This window comes from Phaenicophaeus curvirostris, chromosome 23 (assembly GCF_032191515.1).
Source record: "Phaenicophaeus curvirostris isolate KB17595 chromosome 23, BPBGC_Pcur_1.0, whole genome shotgun sequence".
NCBI classification, from domain to species: Eukaryota; Metazoa; Chordata; class Aves; order Cuculiformes; family Cuculidae; genus Phaenicophaeus; species Phaenicophaeus curvirostris.
This window is the reverse complement of record NC_091414.1, coordinates 803,971-824,028: the sequence shown is the minus strand read 5'-3', so window position 1 is coordinate 824,028 and position 20,058 is coordinate 803,971. Positions and strand designations below refer to the sequence as shown.

Below are 20,058 nucleotides of genomic sequence, written 5' to 3'. Positions count from 1 at the left end.
GGGTTGATGGGGGTGGGATGGGGGGCACCCTGGGCTCATGGGGGGTGGGATGGGGGGCACCCCGGGCTGATGGGGGGTGGGATGGGGGGCACCCTGTGGTGATGGGGGTGGGATGGGGGGCACCCTGGGTTGATGGGGGTGGGATGGGGGGCACCCGGGGCTGCTGGGGGTGGGATGGGGGGCACCCCGGGCCGCGGGGCGGTGCCGGGGCGGTGCCGGGGCCCGGGGGTTGGTCCAGGCCCGGTCCCGCCCCTCCCGGGGCTTTATCAGCGGGCGGCGGCCGCGCGGCCCAGTCCCCCCGGCGGCGCGATGGGCAGCCAGGGCTCCAAGGCGGGGGGCGGGGGGCCCCCCAAGGCCGACGGGCAGGTACGGGCCCCGGGCCCCCCTTCCTACCCACCTCCTTTGTTTCTTACCCCCCTCCCCTCTTCTTTCTCTTTTTTCTCTTTTTTCTCTTTTTTCTCTTTTTTCTCTTTCCCCCCTTCCCTTTTTTCTCTTTCTCCTCTCCCCTTTTTTTCTCTTTTCCCCCTTCCCTTTTTTTTTCTCTTTCCCCCTTCCCTTTTTTTTCTCTTTCCCCCCTTCCCTTTTTTTTCTCTTTCCCCCCTTCCCTTTTTTTTCTCTTTTCCCCCTTCCCTTTTTCTTCTCTTTCCCCCCTTCCCTTTTTCTTCTCTTTCCCCCCTTCCCTTTTTCTTCTCTTTCCCCCCTTCCCTTTTTCTTCTCTTTCCCCCCTTCCCTTTTTCTTCTCTTTCCCCCCTTCCCTTTTTTTCCTCTTTCCCCCTTCCCTTTTTTTTCCTCTTTCCCCCCTTCCCTTTTTTTTCCTCTTTCCCCCTTTCCCTTTTTTTTTTCTCTTTCCCCCCTTCCCTCCTTTCATCTTCCCCCGTTTCCCTTCCCCCCCCTCCACCTCTCCCTTCCCGGTGCATCCCCCTCCTCTCTTTTCCTCCCCCTCTCCCCTTTCATCCTTTTCCCGTTTCCCTTCCCCCCCCCTTTCCCTCTGCCTTCTCGGTGCACCCCACTCCTCTTTTTCTTCCCCCCCCTCCCCTTTCATCCCCCTCACGTTTCCCTTTCCCCCCCTCTCACCCCCTTTTTCCCCTTTCCCTCTCCCGGCGCACCCCTCTCCTCTTTTTCTCTCTTCCCCCATGCCTCCCCCTCCCTTTTCATCCCCCTTTCCCTCTCCCTTCCCAGTGCATCCCCCTCCTCTTTTCCTCTCTCCCCCCCTCCTCTCCCTTTTCATCCCCCTTTCTTTCCTTTCCCTCTCCTAGTGTTTCCCCCTCCCGTTTCCCTCTCCACCTCCCCTTTCTTCCCCCTCCCCTCCCATTTTTCCCTCTCCCCATCCCGCTTCATCCCCCCATTTTTCCCTCTCCCCATCCCATTTCATCCCCCCCATTTTTCCCTCTCCCCATCCCATTTCATCCCCCCCATTTTTCCCTCTCCCCATCCCATTTCATCCTCCCCATTTTTCCCTCTCCCCATCCCATTTCATCCCCCCATTTTTCCCTCTCCCCATCCCGGTTCATCCCCCCGTTTTTCCCTCTTCCCTCCAGTGCATCCCCCTTTTTCCCCTTTTCCCACCCCCTGTGGTACATTCACCCCCTTTCCCCGTCCCCCCAGCTGGGTCCAGGGCTTTGGGGATGGGGGAGTGGGGACAGATCCTGATGGTGCCCAACGTGTTGCTCTCTCCCCTCGCGCAGGAGAACGGCCACGTGAGGCTCAACGGGGACATGACGCCCAAGGTGGGGGGCGAGGCTGCACCCCTGAACGGGAACGGCTCGGCTGAGCCCCTCCAAGAGGAGAGCAAGAAGGGTGACCAGGGCGGTGGAGACGCCATCGAGCCCGCGCCACCCGCCGAGGGCGCAGATGCCAAACCCGAGGGGGCCGCGGCTCCCAAGGACACCCCCAAGAAGAAGAAGAAGTTCTCGTTCAAGAAATCCTTCAAGCTGAGCGGGATCTCGTTTAAGAAGAACAAGAAAGAAGCCGGGGACTCCTCCGGGTCTTCTCCCACCGAGGAGCGGGGCGAAGCGGAGGCCAAGGGAGAGGAGAACCCCACTTCTGCAGCCGGTGGGACGGAGCCCTCGGCTCCCCCCGAGGAGGGGACGGCGGAGGGGCCGCAGGGAGCTGAGCCCAAGACGGAGGGTGCAGAAGCCGGGGGAAGCGAGGAGGGGGAGAAGCAGCAGGCAGGGGAAAGCCAAGGGGATGCAGCCAAAGCCGCAGAGCCCCCCAGCCCTGCGGGAGCTGAGCCAACACCAGCGGCGGCGGAGCAGAAGGAAGAGTAGAGCCCACTCAGTGTCGGCCGAACTTAAGACTCTTATGCCATCCTCTCCATCCCGTAACAGCCCGGGCTCGCCGCCGTGCCCACGCGCCTCCTGTCCCACCCAGAACTGACAGCGCTTCCCAAATCCCAGCCCTCCTCCAGCCTTTTCCTCCTCTTCCCCTGTCAGAAAGCTGGTTTGGATCCCACCACCACTTGGAGTAGTTTGACCCAAATCCTTTTGAACTGTGGAGGAAGACTATCCTGGACATAACTGGAATTTACAGTTGGAGAACCTGGATCTCCCACCCGCTCCGGGGTCTCCGCTGGCTCCTGACTGTCCCTGCTCCCAGCAGCCATCGGAGCCCAGCGAGCCAGTGACTGCTCCACAGATTCCTTTTTCTCAGTTTACATTCCTGGTTCTGACTTCAGTTAAAGTATTTTGTGCTTTTTATAGAAATGGATGGTGTAAAGGCTAATCTGGTTAGTTTTTTATAATGTCTTACTATTGGCTTAAACTCGTAAAGCTTGTAAGTCCGCTGTGTTTATTTCTGCTTCGGAGGGATAACTTTTGGGGTGCAGGGTGGAGGGAGGGTGCTGCCAGCTGTATAATGTGAAGCGACGTTGTTTTCTCTGTAAATAATTTTTTAATGGCCAAACCACTTAATTTGCAATTTTCTAACTTCTAAAAAGAACAGAAGAAGAAAAGAAAAAAAAAAGCTGTATGGGCTTTACTGTAACATTTGAAAGGAATAAATGGTGACCCCTTCATGGGCGAGCTCGAGTCCTTCTTGTCACGGGTGCCAGATGCAACTGGGGAAGGTGGCAAGGAGATTTGGTTTGGTGGCCGCTGTGTTTGATCAGCCCAGCTCTGCGGCTACTGAATCGCAGCGGATGCGGAGCCACAAACGACTCACACCCGCTGCTCGTCCCTGCCTTGGGATTGCTGTTCTGTACCTGTTTTCTGAGATCTGACCCATTTTTCGTGGTGGGAGGGAAGGAAAAGAAATCTTTCTCCCAAGAGGGCTGTTGGGCACGAGTCCCACTTTTAAGCTTGGTGTCTTTAATTTTAAACGGGTCTTTTTTAGTGGCTTTAGCGTAGGATTGGCTCCTCTTTCCTGAAAAGCCACACTAGAGCACGAGCACTGTTGTGCACTCGAAGCAAAGATTCATTTCCAAGGAGGAAATGAAGGCACAATGGTGCCTCCATCCTTTCTCCTGTGCTCTGCAGGGGGATGGAGGGGATTTTATTTTCTTTTCTCCTTCTATTAGCCCGGGGCTTGAAGGCTGCAGCCTCCCCCGAGCACCCATCTCCTCTCCACCTCCCATCACGCCAGTGCTGGCTGTTTGGGCTGGGCAGGAGGATGGAGAGAAGCGAGGAGCCTTGTGTGAGGTGGGGCAGAGCCCCTCGCTGCTCCTCTTGAGCCTGGAGGGGAGATGGAAATGGCCACAACTCTTCGTTTTGTGTAGCGCATCCTTCTCTCCGCAGGGAGCGGCCCCCGGGCGCAGCTGGGTGTCCATCCCTGTTCACCTGGGGATGAAAAAAAATGGGGTTTTCAGTGTCGCTGCTGTGTTCTGCGGCTGGTTTCCTAGGTCCCTCGTGGCGTGCGGCTGCATTGTGCCCCCGCCGCCCTCCGCGCTCGGCAGGGAGCGGCTGTGCCGCGGCAGCCATTTTAGGGAAGGCTGGGAACGAGGAGCCTGCGGCGGCATGTGGGGCCTGGCAGGCAATGGGAATGGGGCTGTTGTTTGCGCTCAGGGAGGAGAAGGTTTTAATTGCCTTGCTGGGGTGAAAAGGGTAACGGCGTCCTGGGGTATTTTTACAGCACTGGGAGGCAACTGGGCCAGGCAAAGCCCTTTCTTCGCTGAGCCTTTTGTGCCCATTTCAGGTGTAAGCACCACTCATTTGCAAATTAACCTGCTCCTAATGATAAGAAAGGATGTTTTTTTCGCTCAAATACCAGATAAAACCCACCTCAGATCATGCAAAGGATGCTCCCTTTCCGTAACTCACAATTCCTTTTCCAGAATTGCGTTGCTTTTGCAACCAACCCAACCTAGTGAGCATCAGCAGCGCTGCTAGATGAGAACCCAGCTCTGATTTAGAAAGGAGACAGAAGAATGGCCCCAGCCACCTTTTACTGAAACGCTGGGAGCGAATAAACCCTTGATCTTTCAGCTTTCCTCTTCTGGAGAGAGAGAGCGGGAGGAGGATTTCAAGGCTATTTTATCAGACACAGGGCAGGGGTGGAAAGAACAAACACCTGCAAAAGAAACTAAAGCAATCTTTAATGCAGCACAGAGCACGTTCCACATCGAATCCTTCAGTGGATGCATCTGAACCAACACATCCAGGCCTGTTGGTGAAAGAGGGGTCAAAGCGATCACCCTCACCTCACCTTTCTCTCCACAGCCTTGTCACAGCTCATGTTTTATCACTGGGAACCACACCACATCACCACCGCGATCGAGGTACCGCACCATTTTCCAGCAGTGGCTCAAGAAAAGACTGAATTCACACTCCAAGTGCCTTCTCTCAGCAGAAAGCAGTAAAAACTGACAGCATCCATAAAAATGTACCAGTTTTATTACAAAGATTCTCAAAATTCAAAATAAAAGCATCTTTAAAAAACCACAATATTCCCCCCTCCCCCCCGACACAAAGGTACACTGATCTCTCGCTTCACATACAAACACTGAAGAGCAGGAGTGACACAGCACTCGGATCCTAGGGAACAAAAAACTCACGTTGGAAAAGGGGAAAAAAAGGTAATTTAAAAAAATAAAACATTTGAAAAATAACCTGTGTGAAGTTAGCAGCATTATTAGACTTGAAGCCATCAGCAGCGCTCCGTGGGAGGTACAGATCCTCTGAGGACAGAGGGAGCCCCGAGAGAGGAGAGCGGCGAGTCCCAGCTGCCTGCACAACCGCTGCAACGCAGTCACCAAACCCTCAGCTAACGCTGGGCTGTACAAAACGAGGTGCAAAAGCAAGGCCAGTCCTGGTCACAAAAGACTTTGGGTGTGAGAATGAGTGGGAGCAGCAGGAGGAGGCATCGCTATAAAAATGTGCAGAGCCCCATCTGCTGTTTCTGCGTAACGATAACAGCTCCGAAGGCTGATAAAGAGCTTCTCCATAACTGGCCTTGAGGGCGAAAGAAGGAAACGTTCCTTCTGAAAATGTTTGTAACTTTATTTCAGAGCAGGATTTTCAGTGACAGACACCAACAAGGGCTTCAGCCAGGCTCTGTTCAGCCTGGTCCGTAGCCAAGCTGGGAATTCCTGCAGCGCTTTCAGCCCAGCACACGTATCGGGGCAGAGAAAGCGCATTACGGCATGTGTTGCCGAGGGCAGAACGAGCAGGAAAAGCAAAGCAGGCGGCCAATTGGGCAGTAACTCGCTTCCCCCTTCAGAAAGGGGCTTAAGTATAGAAAAAAAGGTATAAAAATATCATCCTCTCTCTTGAGATGCAGAATGCTGCCACGCTAACTGGATCTGCAGGATCATGGAAACCGTGAACCCCCACATCAGGGTGATTTTTGATTTGCATTTTCCAGATCTGCCCCTGCAGGGCTCTGGGGCTGATTCACTGCAGCGCCTCGCAGTTTGCTTTTAAGCTGCTTCATCTCTCAAGTTTGCTGCAGGGAGGTAGCCAACTCTATTCAAGAACCGCACTATTTGACCCTGAGAAGCGGCACCAGCTTGCAGTTACTTGCCAAGGTGGAATCAAACTGAAGAGCAAAGGAACAGTCAAGTTTCTCACAGGCTTCACTTGGGAGCGCATGTTCTCCCACAAAAAAAAAGCACAAAAAAAGGAAAAAGGGGGAAAAAAAAAAAAAAAAGACATTTCATGGCCATCTTTCCACCTAACCTGAAACGCAGATACTACTTCTACTTAAATTACTCTTTTCCAAGGGCGGTTATTTCAGAGTACAGAAAGGAAGTGAGTTTTTCAGAGACACTGAGGAGGCAGTGGAAGGCAAGAGTGAAACTTCCCAGTCACCAAATCTGGGCAGTGCAGGTCTGTCGACTCCGCAGAATCCTCCCTACCTGCTCCCAGCGGAGTGCAGCAAGGAATAATTTACAGTTCTCAAGTCATTTATATATTTATATAGAAATATATACAGAAACATATATAAAATATAAATCCTGTGGAATGGGAGGCAACCAGAGAAGCTAACCTACGACAACTACGCACTGACAGGTACTGCCCAGCTGCAGCCATCTTAGGTGGATTTCGGCTCTTCCTTTGCCCTGTGGAAGCAAGCAGGAAAGGATTTGGTTTAAGCAAGTGACTCGGGCTGTGACAAAGCCACTCAAACAACCACGGCTGCCCTCCAGCCCCTCAAGCTCTGCAGCATCCCACTGGAGGCACAGGTAGAGGCACAGGGAAGTAGAGGCACAGCCATTAAATCATTGTGCCAGGAGACAGGCCTCACCCTTTGGGTTCTGCTTTCTCCTCTTTCGCTTTTTCCTCTTCTTTCTCATCTAGGAAAAAGAAAAGGCATGCAGTAATGCAGTGGGAAAGCACAGGCCAGGCAAAGCTCCACAGAGCTGGGAACCCTTCTAGTCCAGGCTCTCCTGCTTACCCTTCTTCTCCTCTTCCTCCTTTTCCTCTTCTGTTTTCACACGCTTTGCTTTCTTAAAGTTGGCAACATTTTTGCGCCCTCCTTCACCTTCATCTTCAGAGTCAGAGAATTCTTCGTCGCAGGATATTCTTTTATCAGAATTGCGGACTGCATGTGAAGAGGACAAGCGTTCATTTCAGGACATACCAAGCACTAACTTCTCCAAGTACATCCACACGTCGGCATGGACTAAGGAGCCCACGCTGGTCAGAATTGGGCCACGATTAAAGCACTTTATCTTTCTTCCTGCTGTATCTTTTAACTCATCTCTCCACACTGCTCGTGCCGAAGATCCAAGAGCACATGTACGACTTGGATTAGGTACAGGGCAATGTCTAGACTTGACAGCATAAGCAGGTTAACCAGCCTCACGCTGAGAGAACCTGTCTGCCAGATCTAAAGGCCATCAGCCAATCTGGATATAAATGAGCATTTTCACTGTGGAAGACAACGTCTGGGATCAAACCTGACAGCCTCCCAGAAAGTGTTCTGTGATAGCACCCACATCACAGGAACTGTTTAAATTCTCACTTTAAAGCCTAGGTTCTCCATTATGGAAATCACCTGGCAAAAGCGCCGTTTCTCCAAGGAAAAAGCAACCTATCAGCCTAGTGCTCAGCATCGCTGCTTTAGCCTGCAAAATGAATCAGAAAGCTGAGAATGGGTTCAAACCAAAGGACTCCAGGATGGAGGGATACCTAAATCACATATCTCCTCTCCTTACTGAGGTAACTCAGTTTAGAGCCTGTATGCTTCTGCAGCTAACTGATCCTGTCCGGGTTCGTGCCCACAGGCTCTGAACAGTACGCTTCCTGGCTGGGCAACGCAGCTGGCCCCGAGACGAGCACCTACTCGAAATGCGTTTCTCAGGATCTTCTTCCTCTTCATCTCCACTGTCTTCCTGCACAGCATCCTCAGGAATCGGCTGCATCTGGACACCAGGAGCATGAGGCAGCATGCGCAGATTCTCAAAGAGGCGCTGCCTAGAGCCAGCCAGGAAGGGAATATCTCCGTCAGCAAGATAACACTACAACTCTGAAGCCCCAAGCAGAGGGTGTCAGCCTCACCACACTTACTTGATCTTCTCGAGGTACTCGTTGGTATTCTGGTTAGTCATGTTCGAGGGGCTGATGTGGAGCTTGAAGTCTGGTCCAAAGTACTCAAAATAGTCATTATATGGAAGTTCTGCAGGCAAATTAAAAAGAAATAAACACTAAATTACCACTGGTCTGGTGACAAAATACCACAAACATGTTGTACTTCTATGGAAAAGCACAACAGCATGGAGGCCAAAGTTCTCCCAGCCCAAATTCAGATCAAAGCAGACAACTTAGCAGCAGCGCAGCCAAAGCTCACTTGGCTGTTAAGACACTATCAGTGCACGAAAGTTCTCAGCAGAAGGCCATCTCATTTCAGCAAGGCTGCTGGGTACTGGAGTGGCACAGTCCCTTAGATTTGCTCCAAAGGCTCCGGGGGAGAATTACCATTGGGAATTTCTGTGTCCAGCGCCACGGCAGTCTCGTAGGTCCAGCACCTCGCCACGTTGCGGATCGTGTAGCCCCCTCCTCCCAGCATGAGCATCGGCAAATTAAAACTCTTTACAAACTCCACACACTTGGCATGACCTGCATGAGGAGCAGCGAGGGGAAAGGTCACAGCCTCATGGCACAAGAACAAACTTCTTAGTGAAATCCAATTCTATCGGTTATGCCAGCTCACACAGGCACTTGCGTGGCACTCTTACCTTTGATGGTCAGGTTAAAACAACCCAGCCTGTCCCCTGACAGAGAGTCTGACCCGCACTGCAGGACAACTGCGCTAGGCTGGAACGTCTCCATCACTTTCGATATCACCTAAACAAGAAACCCATTGTTATGCGCTCTGCACAGGACAGTGTCGCAGCAGCACAGCCACGTCCATGTCTGCAAGAGACACGCAGACATCCCTGGCGTCCCCACAGCTGCTCAGTCCCCTCCACTGCTAACACTGAGGCTCTTAGAGATAAGTTTAATGGCCACAGGCTGCAACTGTTAGGGAGGAACACAGCCCCAGAGGAATCGTATCACAGACAGCCCCAAAGAAAGGCTTCGTCAGTCACCCGGTGACAAAGTGCAATCCACAAAGAGTCATTCAGCAAAGACATCTTCACTTACCGGCTTGAATATTGCTTCATAGGACTCATCATCAATCCCATCGCGCAGGGGGTAGTTTACAGCGTAGTACTTGCCTTTGCCTGCACCAATGTCCTGTTAAAGACAGGAGAGAACACAAGTCACCAGAGAACCAACAACTGCAGCACATAAACCATGCCTCAGATTCGGAAGGGAACTCTGGGATTCCATCCGAACACAAGTACAAAAAGTAATTTAATTTATGCTGCAGAGCAGCTGTGACAGGGAAGAATCTGCAACTGCACAAAGGTTCATATCACCACGGCCAGACTCTGAGCTGAGCTGAAAAAATACAACTCCCAGGTGGAAAACAAGAGAATTTAGATCAGAAAAATGTAATTCTACTAAAAAACACATGGAAAAAAAGGTAAAGAACCTTTCAACCCAGAAGTCACAAAGTGAACCACACCTGAGTCTGACTTGAACGAGTGCCACAGTTACCACGGTTCATTAACAGGCAGAACTGAGTCACCAGAGGAAATGCCAACAAGATAAACCAGCACATGCAGAGGTAACCCTCCCAGACTCTCACCCAAAAGCTTTTGTGACCAAGCTTAGCTTGCACGTAGCTACAAATGACCAACAATGCCTCCCTCAGAGTCACTTTTCTGAGCATAATCCCACCAGAAGGCTGCTAAGAAACTGCTATCAAAGCCCTGATTTACTACCATACAGGCCACAATCACAGGAACAAAGTACCTGAGCCAGCTGCCTCCCACACACACCTTTGCCCTCAGAGACAGGATATCACTGAGAGTAGAACCCAGGAGAAAAGTGATTTTAGTTAAACTAGTATGACAGCAAACAGGAAAAGACCACATTCAATATAACTTTCTGCTCAGCTTTCATGCTCACCCGCAGGTCCCCTGTCCCTGGGAAGTACTCTCCGTACTTATGAAAGGACACGGTCATGACGCGGTCTGTGGTATAGAAAGCTTCCTCCACGCCATCGCCGTGGTGAATGTCGATGTCGATGTACAGCACTCTCTGGTGGTATCTAGGATCAGAAAGGAGTCAAAACGCCGCATTTCCTCAGAGCAGCGACTGCTACCTGTCCAGATTCTACAAGGAAAAGAGCTGCAGAGAGCGGACATGCGCCTCAGTCAGCAGCGGAACCGAGCCACAGAGGGGAATAAAATGGCTTTTGCTGCTGTGACTGATCTCTGAAGGCAGACTCAACTCAGTTTATTCAGACTGAGCCAACAGACTCTACTTTCATGCCCAAGCTTCCCACTGAGGTTTGCCTTGAGCCAAGAGCTGTCACGTATCACAGCTGTGCCCACTTTTCCAGGGTGGATGGTAGAGAGAAGGGCCTAAGAGCAACAGCACAATGCTCCAAGCCTTCTGTCTCCTGTGCAGGGCCAACACTAGACACGCCCCTTCAGGAGAGAGGGCACCGCATCCCAAAAGATACCCCTCCTGAGAAAACACTGCTAAAAGAGAGCAACAAAAGGAGAAGACTGGGAAGAAGGCGCTAAGGACCCAAAGGAAATGCAGCAGAGTGGATAAACAAAGGGGTAAAATAGTACAGCCCATACTTCAGGAGCTCCAAGATAGCCAGGACGATATCGTTGACATAACAGAAGCCAGAAGCCTCCGACTTCTTAGCATGGTGAAGGCCTCCCGCCCAGTTCACAGCAATATCTGTCTGCTGCTTGTTCAGCTTCACAGCACTGGCTGCAGGGAGAAAAATCACAAACAGTCAGCAAGAGGGCAAAAGCTCCACAACAGAGATCGCGAGGTGAAGCGCTGGTCCCTCACCATCACATTATGGGTCATATGATGCCTCTGGGTACTTCACAGAGCCTAAGGGCTGAACACTGGGTGTCTCAACAGAGCCTAAGGGCTGAACACTGGGTGTCTCAACAAATGAACAAAAGGCACAGGAAGAGAAACGCAGCCTCTGTTTGCCTGCCCACACTTCTGATCACTCTCTGCCTTCGCCTCAGAGCACAAACAAGCACACAGCACTTTAGCTGGGGTCACAGTTGAGGACAGCCCAGATTTCTCAGTGCCCCAAACAAAAGATCTTAATGAAAGGTTTCAGCCAATGTATATTTAGGTCACTAAGGGAACATGCATTTGGCCAAAGAAGTTTTCTGCCCCCAGCCCTTTCATGAACTTTCTGCACATTTTGCAGCCTCCCAGGATCAAAATGAATGATCTGTTCTGTGGGATCAACAGCCGTGGGAGCAGAGAGTTACTTCAGAAAAGGCTGCTGTTGGTATTTGTACACACTGCTGAACAGGAAATAAAGGCCTGGATGCCACTGGGGGAGCAGCAGCCACAAAGCCTTAACCCCACGAACAGTAAGACAGCTCGGTAACAGCAGTCTTTCTGCAATGAAGTGTGTGAAAATAGTGAAAGCACTTTAAACTTCCCAGCTTCCAGGGAGCTCACCGAAACCTTTCAGATTATGTTTTGCCTCATGTCCAGAGACAGTGGATTCTTGTTAAAAAGAACACACAAACTAACCATTTTCTTTCCTTTCTAGGTTTTGCCTGCCCAGAGCAAGGTGCTTACAGCTTTTTTTTTTCCTGTAAAGCTCATTTTGTTTTTTTATTGAACCCCCGTTGCTGCTGTGGGGTTGTTCTAATTCCATTGCTGGCAACATCGTTAGAGCACTTGCAGAACCCTTCACTTATCAGTGAAGTAACCCAGACCAGAGATGCGCTTAACAAATGTGGAGGGATCTGCCAATACGCAAGGCTTGAACTCCTACGTGGGAAGAAATACGGATCTAATTATTAAGGAAATCAGAAATAGGTTCACAGGGCTTCCCCACCACCACCTACAATGACTTATTTTCTAGACAGAGCTACATTACGTGCACTTGTTTCGGAGAAAAAGGAAAGAACACAAAGTGTGTGAGCTTACCAACTGAGCCTCCAGCAGAGAGCTGACAGAACTCAAACAACCCATCAAATACGGGGCAGTCTTCCCCGACGTTAACTTGAAAAGAGCACAAAAGGGTTAGTGAGACAAAACTGCAAATAAATGGCAAGGCTCATATCCCCTCTGATTTAAAAAGCTACCCAGAGAAGCAATCAAATCTTTAAACAACAAAATACCACGCACAAACAAATCATTAATGTAATCAACCTGAGGACTGATGAGGCTAAAAGGCTGTTGCTGGAGAGAAGATGCTCTTGACTTGTAAGAAAAGCGGGAGGTGTCCCTGCCTATGGCAAAGGGTTGGAACTGAATGATCTTTAAGGTCCCTTCCAATCCAAATCATTCTACAATTCTATGAGAAGGGGAAAGCAGGTCCCAGGAGCTCTGGAAGAGAGGCACACCACCTACAGAGCCAACAGAGCTCCATCACACAACCACTCAGCAAGTGGGAAAGGTTTGTGCCCCTGTTTCCTGCTGGACTGCTGACGAGTAGCTGAGAAAGTAAACGGGAGAAAGGAGGAAGGCGGCAGATAGCGGTGTGTACTGAACAAGAAGTTTGCATCCCCATCTCCTTTGTTACACTGGGTATGTTCCACTCCCTCACGCTGGACAGACAGGGTTTAAATCCTCAGCAATGCTGTAGTTCTGGCCTGGATAAATTTCTGCTGTAAATGGTTTTATGATTAAAAATACACATAGTAACAACGAACTTGTATTGAGTCTAGATTTTGCAAAATTTGCTTTTAGAAACAAACAAAACACCCTGTATTTGTGTAATAACATCTGTAGAACATTTCCTTCTGGGCTCAAGGAGAAAGGCACAAACAGCCTGGTCCTTGCAGCACCAGCGACTCATCAGCGCGCAGCTTCCAGTCTGTGACAGGGAGTTTGAATGGTCCCAGTTCGCGACAGGGATCTCTGAAAAGGACAATAACCATCAAGAGACCAGAAGGAAGCAACTGTTTCCACTTTCCAACTGTTTTAGCAGGGCACAACAAGTAGCAGAGTCTGAATAATTAACTCAAAGTGACGGCTGGAAGCTTTCACTGATAAGCGAGGAGAATTTAAGTCATCAATTTCTGCACGCTTTCCATTACAGCAGATTAAACTCCTTGTCCTTTAGGTTACAGTCTTTTCCTGCAGCTCCAGGCAGTCAACACAGCACCAGCAGAATGAAATTAGAGACCATTCATTACCTTTATTGCCCCTCAGAACTTTGCAGGCAGCGCTGACAGCATCTGAGGGCATCCCTCTGCTAAACCTGGCACAGGAAGGAGCGCTGTGCCAACAGAATCCAACAGGGCTTTTTCCCACCAGGAGATTCCAAGCGGCCAGGACTGGATAAGGAGGAGTATTAATAACAGGGGTCAATCCCTTGACCACAGTCAGAAAGCCCTGGTGGAAGATGAGAGGCACAGCTGCTCCCTCTTCCTTGCGGTGGGTGGGATGAGGAGCTTCCTATCAGGGAGAGCGCAACCAGAGAGAGCCCAGCACTAAGGTGGAACCATCCTTACGGAAAACAGAGCTGCCACCCTTCCCTCACAGGCAAAGCCGAAGCACCAAGCAGGCTACAGGCACTTGGAAGCTTGTCTCCCATGTCTCCCACACCCCTCAACTCTGTTCCAAGCCTCCTGTGCTGGCTCTCTACCTACACAGAGGTGGCTGTTTTGCAGGTCTCGTTGAAGAAAAGCTCTGTCCTCTGCATGTTTCAGATTGATTTTCATATTTTACCTCCTTCAGGTAAAAATCGTTCCGTGGCAGTACAGTACAGAGAGTGTTGATTACCAGAGAGAGCAGAGTGGGCGTTTATGAGCCGTATCGGCTTCAGGGGTAAACAGTTCAGTTTGTGTAAACATGTACTTTGTTGTATGTCGCTGGGTGTATTAAGGGAAACCATTTACTGCAGGAAGTCTTTCAGTGCGTATTACTCACAAATCACAGTCCCTGTTCCTTACATGCCTGTGCCTCAATACCTGGCCCCTTCGGCTCCCACCAGACTTCTGAGTGCCTCTAATTCACGCTGCAGACCCATATTTCTTCTAAATTGGGGATTACACTTAATTCACGCAAATGAACTCCATGGGATAACAATTTTTTACTGCTCTCAAGGATTGCAATGTGCAAGACCAAAAACAAATACTGTTTAAATGAGCCTTGAGCCTTCCCTACTATTTGCCTACACTTGCTAGAAACCCAGTCTGCTGCAGTCACTGCTCAACAACAGCATCTCAGAGCTGCAGAGAGACCAAAACAAAGTTTCTGCAACATTAGAGAGCCTTCCCCTGAGCTGGAGAGGTCAGAAGGAGAGATCAGCTCATGAAACGAACCACTCTAACATGATGTGGACAGGTATCACCGTGCACCTCAGCTCTCCGCACTTCCAAACTGCCACTGCCCTGAACACCCTTCAGCTACTGCAGATTTGGGACATGACCGATGAGCTGGGGTCTTGTTTGTCTGCTTTAAACCACACAACCCTTTCCCACCTAGATACCTCTGGTTAAAGAGAAACAACAAGACAAAATCCATACAGCTCAAACGGAGCAGTTCAGCCACCTCTGAACCAGAAAGAGGATTTAGAAGAGTTCCCATCAGAACACAAGGCTAAAAAAAGCCAGCCAGGCCAAAGGGTTTTCCTCAGCAATTTGGGCAAATCTTCTTCAGAGAGGGACTCATTTTTTAAAAAGCTTGGTTTACCAGGAAAAAAAGAACCAAAAACATCAGGAGAAAGGTGATTTCTTGTGTTTTTTCCTACTCTTATCATCACAAACCCCTACAGCTGCCTAGGATCTCCAGAACCACAAATCTGAACGCTGACAGGAGCCCAGCACAACCCGCGTTGCTTACATCGCTGCATCTGCTTGCTGTACTCGGACATGTTATCTGGACGGATAGATCTCAGGAACTTTATGTAGTCGTCACTGTGGTACTTGGTCATTTCTTCTGCATTTGCCTTGTGAGGGCGCTGCAGGGACAAGAAAAGAGCAAAGATTGTTTCAAAACACGTCTCTCTTCCTTCCCACATTCATTTCCAATACCAGATTTTCTGCCAGATACAGCAAAAAAACCAAAAGAGCAGCTTTAAACATGAGAAACCTCTTCTCAAAGGCAAAAATGCCATCACAGGAGACTGGAATGGATTGCATATCTCGACAAAGAAAATATTTAAGTTACAGGGAGAAAACCATTTTCCAGCCTCCAAAGCTGATCTGAAACAAAGAACATCTCACAAGTAACCAGAAGAAAACAGAGATACATCAGCACAACTGGTTGGGGTTTCTTTTTCCTTTCCCCTTTGGCTCATCAACAAAGAACTTCTGAGTCTGAAGCATCAAAACTAAAACCTGACATGTAAACGAAGATCTTCCACGTGTATTTCTTCTCACGACCAGCCCTGCACTTACATAGATCTCCATCTTCCTGTAGAGGCCATAGTTCAGCAGCAGGTTGTGTGTCATCCGGATCCTGTGGGGTTTCATGGGATGTCCCTGACCATAATAGTAGTTTCCAACATCACCTGGGAGCAGAAACGGTTTTGTTACAGCAGGGAAACCCCTTAATTCCTTCAAACAGAATCACAGCAGAGCCACAAGAGCCACGGGGTCATCTCTCATGTTATCTGCCCTCCAGCACTGCGCAGGGTTGGGTCTCCTGTCCTACTTGCAGGGGTATCTCCATGGATTCAGAACAGTTTCTCCTAGACTCATACATGACAGACAGTTGGGAATTACGATATGGCCAGGCAGGGAATTTTTTAACACCAGTTCTGGGAAAGACAATCCATGCAGTCTGAGCAACAGATGCCACACTGCGAGCTGAGGGAGGGAGCTCCCATTTCTTGGGCAGAAGGAGCTCTGGGCACCCTGTTTGCCTGTCCTCACTCAGCAGATAACAGCTCTCCACCGTCCCCTCCAGGCAGGTCAGGCCACTGCGAGAGCTCATGAGAGCTCACAGCTCCCACAACGAAACGCAGACACTCCGAGCAGAGACCCACACACCAAGAGGCACCTAAGTTTAATCCCAGCTCAGAAAATGCCTCATCAGACAGAGCATGCAGCCTCTCTGCCTCAGTTTCTTGCTCTTTACTCAACAGGAACGTGATACGAAGCAGCTAATGCTGCCAATATGCAAAGACCAGTGACAGCTCCAATCATTTTCACCCTTTATTACTGCTTGGAATCCTTCAGAAGAAACCCGGTCTCTATTAGCCTCACACCTGACAAGCCATCCTATGGGCACCACCGTTCACGACGTTAGCTTCTTGCTATATCTCATAGGTCCCCTCCCCACACAGATTATTCCCTACTCGGCTCAGGCCGTGCTTTCCCATAGCAGGCACCGCTAAGCGGTTTATTCCCCCTCCTCTCCCAAGATGCTCATTTCCATGAGACTTACAGAAATTTAACTTCCAGTTTTCTGCCTCCTGCCTGATTTGGCTGCAAGAGGCACAGGCTCCAAAGCTGCCAAGAGCAGGGACCATGCCATCAGCCACACGCAGCAGCAACATCCCACAAGCCTCATTTTTCTCGGGAAACCAGACTAAGTTGTTCATGTAGTTGTACAACTCTCAATCCATTTAGGAAGCAGGAGACCCAGTCTGGTCTGGCTGGTGACTCAGTTGGGAGTATTAATATTTCATCACCAATCTTAACATTCATGAGAAACCACCGTTTCCTCACAGCACGCTGCTGTAGATTTTCCTCCTGTGGATACAGCCCCATTTCCAGTCAAAGCAGATGCAAACGCTGCAAATCCCACACCCAAACAACTCAGCTGCTGGAGTTCACCTGCCCATGGTGTCCTTTGCACACAGGGTTTTCACTGGGACGACTATCCCTACAGTAAAACCAGATTAAACCAAGTGTTGAGGAGCTCGATAAGAGATGCACAAGACCCTGTCTGGAAAATAAAAGCACAAAGCTACAGGAAGCTCTGAAAAATCACTACTGCCTTCACCTCACGCTGTCAGCAAAACGCCCTGGGCAAACCCTGACTTCCAGAGCCTGTTCACGCTCGCTCTGCTAAACACATCCCACCACGAGCCCTCCAGAGCAGTGGCCGAGCCCGTCTGCTCGTGGACGTCAGCGCGGATTAAGAGTGTGAACTTAACCGATGCCTCTTCCTGTCTGTGAGGGTTAAGCAAGTCCTCGCGCAAGCAGCAAATAAAGGAGAAGCTACTGCTCAAGTCCAAATCTTCGCACGCCCTGAGGGCTTCCAGGAAGGACCCTGAGGATACCCCCATTACCTTATCCCAACCTTCTGCATCCCACCTAGACCCTTCCCTGCAGCTCGGGTTCTTTCTCCAGCCAGCTGGAACATGTGGCTCAAGGAAGAGATCTGGAACAGCACCCATAGACCTCCCTTCAGGGAATTAACACACCGGATTGCGCCCCTCTAACCTTCGTGAGTGGAAAATAGAAGACCCTCACAAACTGGCTTCCTGCAACCATAGATGATGCCTTCCTCAACAATAAAAGCACACTTTCGCCCTAGGATGCACTGTGGATGTTTGCCAGCTGCTCATAAAAGAGTGGGGGAAACAAGGCACTAAAACCTGACCACAGAGTAAATTAGAGAGGGCAGGTATCAATGAGAGCTGTGTGGTGCTACTGTGCAATAAAGAGCGCAAGGACAGCACCTCTGCTCTGCATTTTCCAGCAAAATGACCTGTTATTTCGCAGTTAAGACATTATCACAGCCCACTAAAGATTATAGCTTGTTCACAAACTCACAAGCTGCTTTATGAGCGCATTATATTCCATGGATAGGGATAAGTTTGGATATAAAGACCATTTTCTCCAACATCCAGGTAATGTGCACACGTAAAGCATTCTGGCACTCCCTGCAATCTCTCCTTAAGTTTAAACAAGGCATTTTAGGGCCCAGGGCACCAGCAGCCCCTGGTGTATGTGGATATGATGGGCGTCACACAGAGATCAGTCGGGCGATAAAACCAGGCTGGGTTTCGCTGCACCCAGAACTCTGATCCAGGCTCCTCCTTGCCGTGCCCTCCCGAAGACATCGGCTGAGTTGGAGACCCTGCAGGGCTGCAAACCTATTGCTCAGGTTCGCGGTCCTAGTGAAAGAAAAGCCCCTGCTCTACGCAATTTAACAGAGCCCACTTTACTGCCTGAACAGCCAGCATGTCCCCTTACCAAGAAAGCATAGAGAGAATAAGTTTTTATTTGGTTTCTCAAACTACAGCCCACAACGAAAAAGAGAATTGCACAACACCTTTCACAGAAAGCGATCGCAGCCTCCACTAAGAGCCCGCTCGCCCGCCGCTCTCCCCTCCACAGAGGAGGCAGCTGTGAACGTGCGAGGTGACACGGCTGCAATTTCTCCCACAGACGGCGGGGTGGAAGCAGAAAAGCCACACAAGATACCGGGTTCTAACACCCCATTATTCCCCTACCCCGGCGGGACGACCACAGAGCCCCAGAGCAGCACTTCCCCAGCCTTCCAACAGGCAAAAAACCCAAACCAGTCCACGATCCAGCCAAGCTCAGAGCCAGAACTAAGCCCTTCTCCCACACACAGGAACTCCCTGCTACCAACCAAGCAGTCAGTCTGGCTCCTAACTTCGTGTTTGTCCCTCCTCGACAGCAACGCCGCTGACCCAAACGGGAGCTCCAGGAGCACCCCTGCCCCTGAATGTGGTGCGAGGTGGCTTCACCTCCTCACAACCCCTCCTGCCCCCCAAAACCTCCCCGAGAGCTCCCCATCCTCCCAGACACCTTCTTCAACACCCAGCACAGCTCCCAGAGTCCTTCTGGGCTTCATGCCCCTCTCCCCATCCTCAACACAGCATTTCCTTGCCTCCAAAGTCCCTGGATCCCCAGTGCTGCCCTCCCTGCTCCACCCCTATCTCCCCCTAGCACTTCACCCCCTCTTTCCTCCTAGTGCTCCCCGTATCCCCACCATGTTCCCAGCACCCTCCAGCGTTCCCACTCCCCCCAGCCCCACTGCACTCCCCACATACCCCTGCTCCCCTCAGCACAGCCCTACGTGCTCCCCTCTGCATCAGTGACCCCCAATATCCATCCCTGCCCCCCCAGCACAGCCCCCCACCCCTCAAATTCCCCACTGACCCCCATTACCCCCACCACCACCCTCAGGGCAGCCCCCTGCCTCCTCCCTTCCAATAACCCCTCACCTTAGCAGCTCCCAACCCCCCCATCCCAGTGACCTCCTCTTTAGCCCCCCAAAGAACAGCCCTCACCCCCTCATTCCCCAGACACCTCCCCTTACCCCACCGCCCCCCAATGACCCCCCCCCCCGCTGCTCTACAGCAGCCCCCAACCCCCTCCCATCTCAATGATCCCCCCCCTTATCCCCTTCCAGAGCAGCCCCCACTCCTCAATGACCCCCCCATCCCCCATTCTCCAATGACTCCTCCCACCCTGGCCCCCCCCATTCCTCCCATTTCCCCCCTCAGAGCAGCCCCAACCCCCTCCCATCCCAATGATCCCCCCTTAGCCCCCCTCCCAACACCCCATTACACAGTGACCCCCAATTTGATAGGAATAGTTGGACTCGATGATCCAGTGGGTCTTTTCCAACCTGGTGATTCTATGATTCTATGACCACCCCCCCCGACCCCCCCCCACCCCCAATGACTCCTCCCACCCTGACCCCCCCACCCCAATGACCCTCCCCGAGCAGCCCCCCACCCCCTCATTCCCCAATGACCCCCCCATTCTCACCCCCATCCCCAATCACCACCCCCACTTCCAGACCAGCCCCCTTACCCCCCATCCCCCAATGACCCCCCCCATTCCCCAGCCCCCCCCCAGCAGCCCCCAACCCACTCCCATCCCAACGCCCTCCCCCAGCCCCCCCCCCTTCTCCAGTGCCCCCCTCCCCCCTGCCCGGCCCCCCCGCCCCTCACCATCATAGTAGTAGCAGACTTTGCGCTTGGTGCCCTGCGTCAGCGCCATTTTCGTGCCGCCCCCCCCGCTCGGCCCCCGCCGCGCCGCGCGCCCCAACCCGGCCCCGGGCCCCGCGCCGCGCAGGCCCCGCCCACCGCGCCCCCGCGGGCCAATCGCGGCGCGACGGCCCCGCCCACCGCGCCCCCACGGGCCAATCGCGGCGCCGCGCTCCGCCCCGCCCGCCAATAGAAAAT

At 51.5% G+C, this 20,058-nt stretch overlaps 2 protein-coding genes across 2 annotated transcripts; one reads left to right on the top strand and one right to left on the bottom strand.

Annotated features, from left to right (window-relative positions):
• The first annotated feature begins 283 nt into the window (after positions 1-283).
• MARCKSL1 (MARCKS like 1) lies at positions 284-3,013 on the top strand. The gene is made up of 2 exons (XM_069875512.1): positions 284-366; positions 1,686-3,013. Exons 1-2 carry the CDS (start codon positions 310-312, stop codon positions 2,265-2,267), a joined length of 639 nt encoding a protein of 212 aa, XP_069731613.1. The 5' UTR covers positions 284-309; the 3' UTR covers positions 2,268-3,013.
• A 1,283-nt stretch (positions 3,014-4,296) lies between these two features.
• On the bottom strand, positions 4,297-19,943 carry HDAC1 (histone deacetylase 1). The gene is made up of 14 exons (XM_069875122.1): positions 19,825-19,943; positions 15,338-15,450; positions 14,781-14,898; positions 11,916-11,990; positions 10,577-10,715; positions 9,894-10,035; positions 9,021-9,113; positions 8,612-8,720; positions 8,352-8,492; positions 7,944-8,052; positions 7,720-7,850; positions 6,829-6,975; positions 6,679-6,727; positions 4,297-6,493 (listed from the first exon to the last, which is right to left on the bottom strand). The coding sequence occupies exons 1-14, from the start codon at positions 19,871-19,873 to the stop codon at positions 6,466-6,468; spliced, it is 1,443 nt and encodes a 480-aa protein (XP_069731223.1). The 5' UTR covers positions 19,874-19,943; the 3' UTR covers positions 4,297-6,465.
• Positions 19,944-20,058: the final 115 nt, after the last annotated feature.

What these genes read in the sequence shown, in the direction of transcription:
- MARCKSL1 (XM_069875512.1), top strand. Translation starts at nt 310, where the DNA reads ATGGGCAGCCAGGGCTCCAAGGCGGGGGGCGGGGGGCCCCCCAAGGCC. An exon ending in CCCCCAAGGCCGACGGGCAG is followed by an intron (nt 367 to 1,685) that starts GTACGGGCCCCG and finishes CCCCTCGCGCAG; the next exon opens with GAGAACGGCCACGTGAGGCT.
- HDAC1 (XM_069875122.1), bottom strand. Translation starts at nt 19,873, where the DNA reads ATGGCGCTGACGCAGGGCACCAAGCGCAAAGTCTGCTACTACTATGAT. An exon ending in ACAGGAAGATGGAGATCTAT is followed by an intron (nt 14,899 to 15,337) that starts GTAAGTGCAGGG and finishes TTGTCCCTGCAG; the next exon opens with CGCCCTCACAAGGCAAATGC. An exon ending in GAGAAAGCAGAACCCAAAGG is followed by an intron (nt 6,494 to 6,678) that starts GTGAGGCCTGTC and finishes TTGCTTCCACAG; the next exon opens with GGCAAAGGAAGAGCCGAAAT.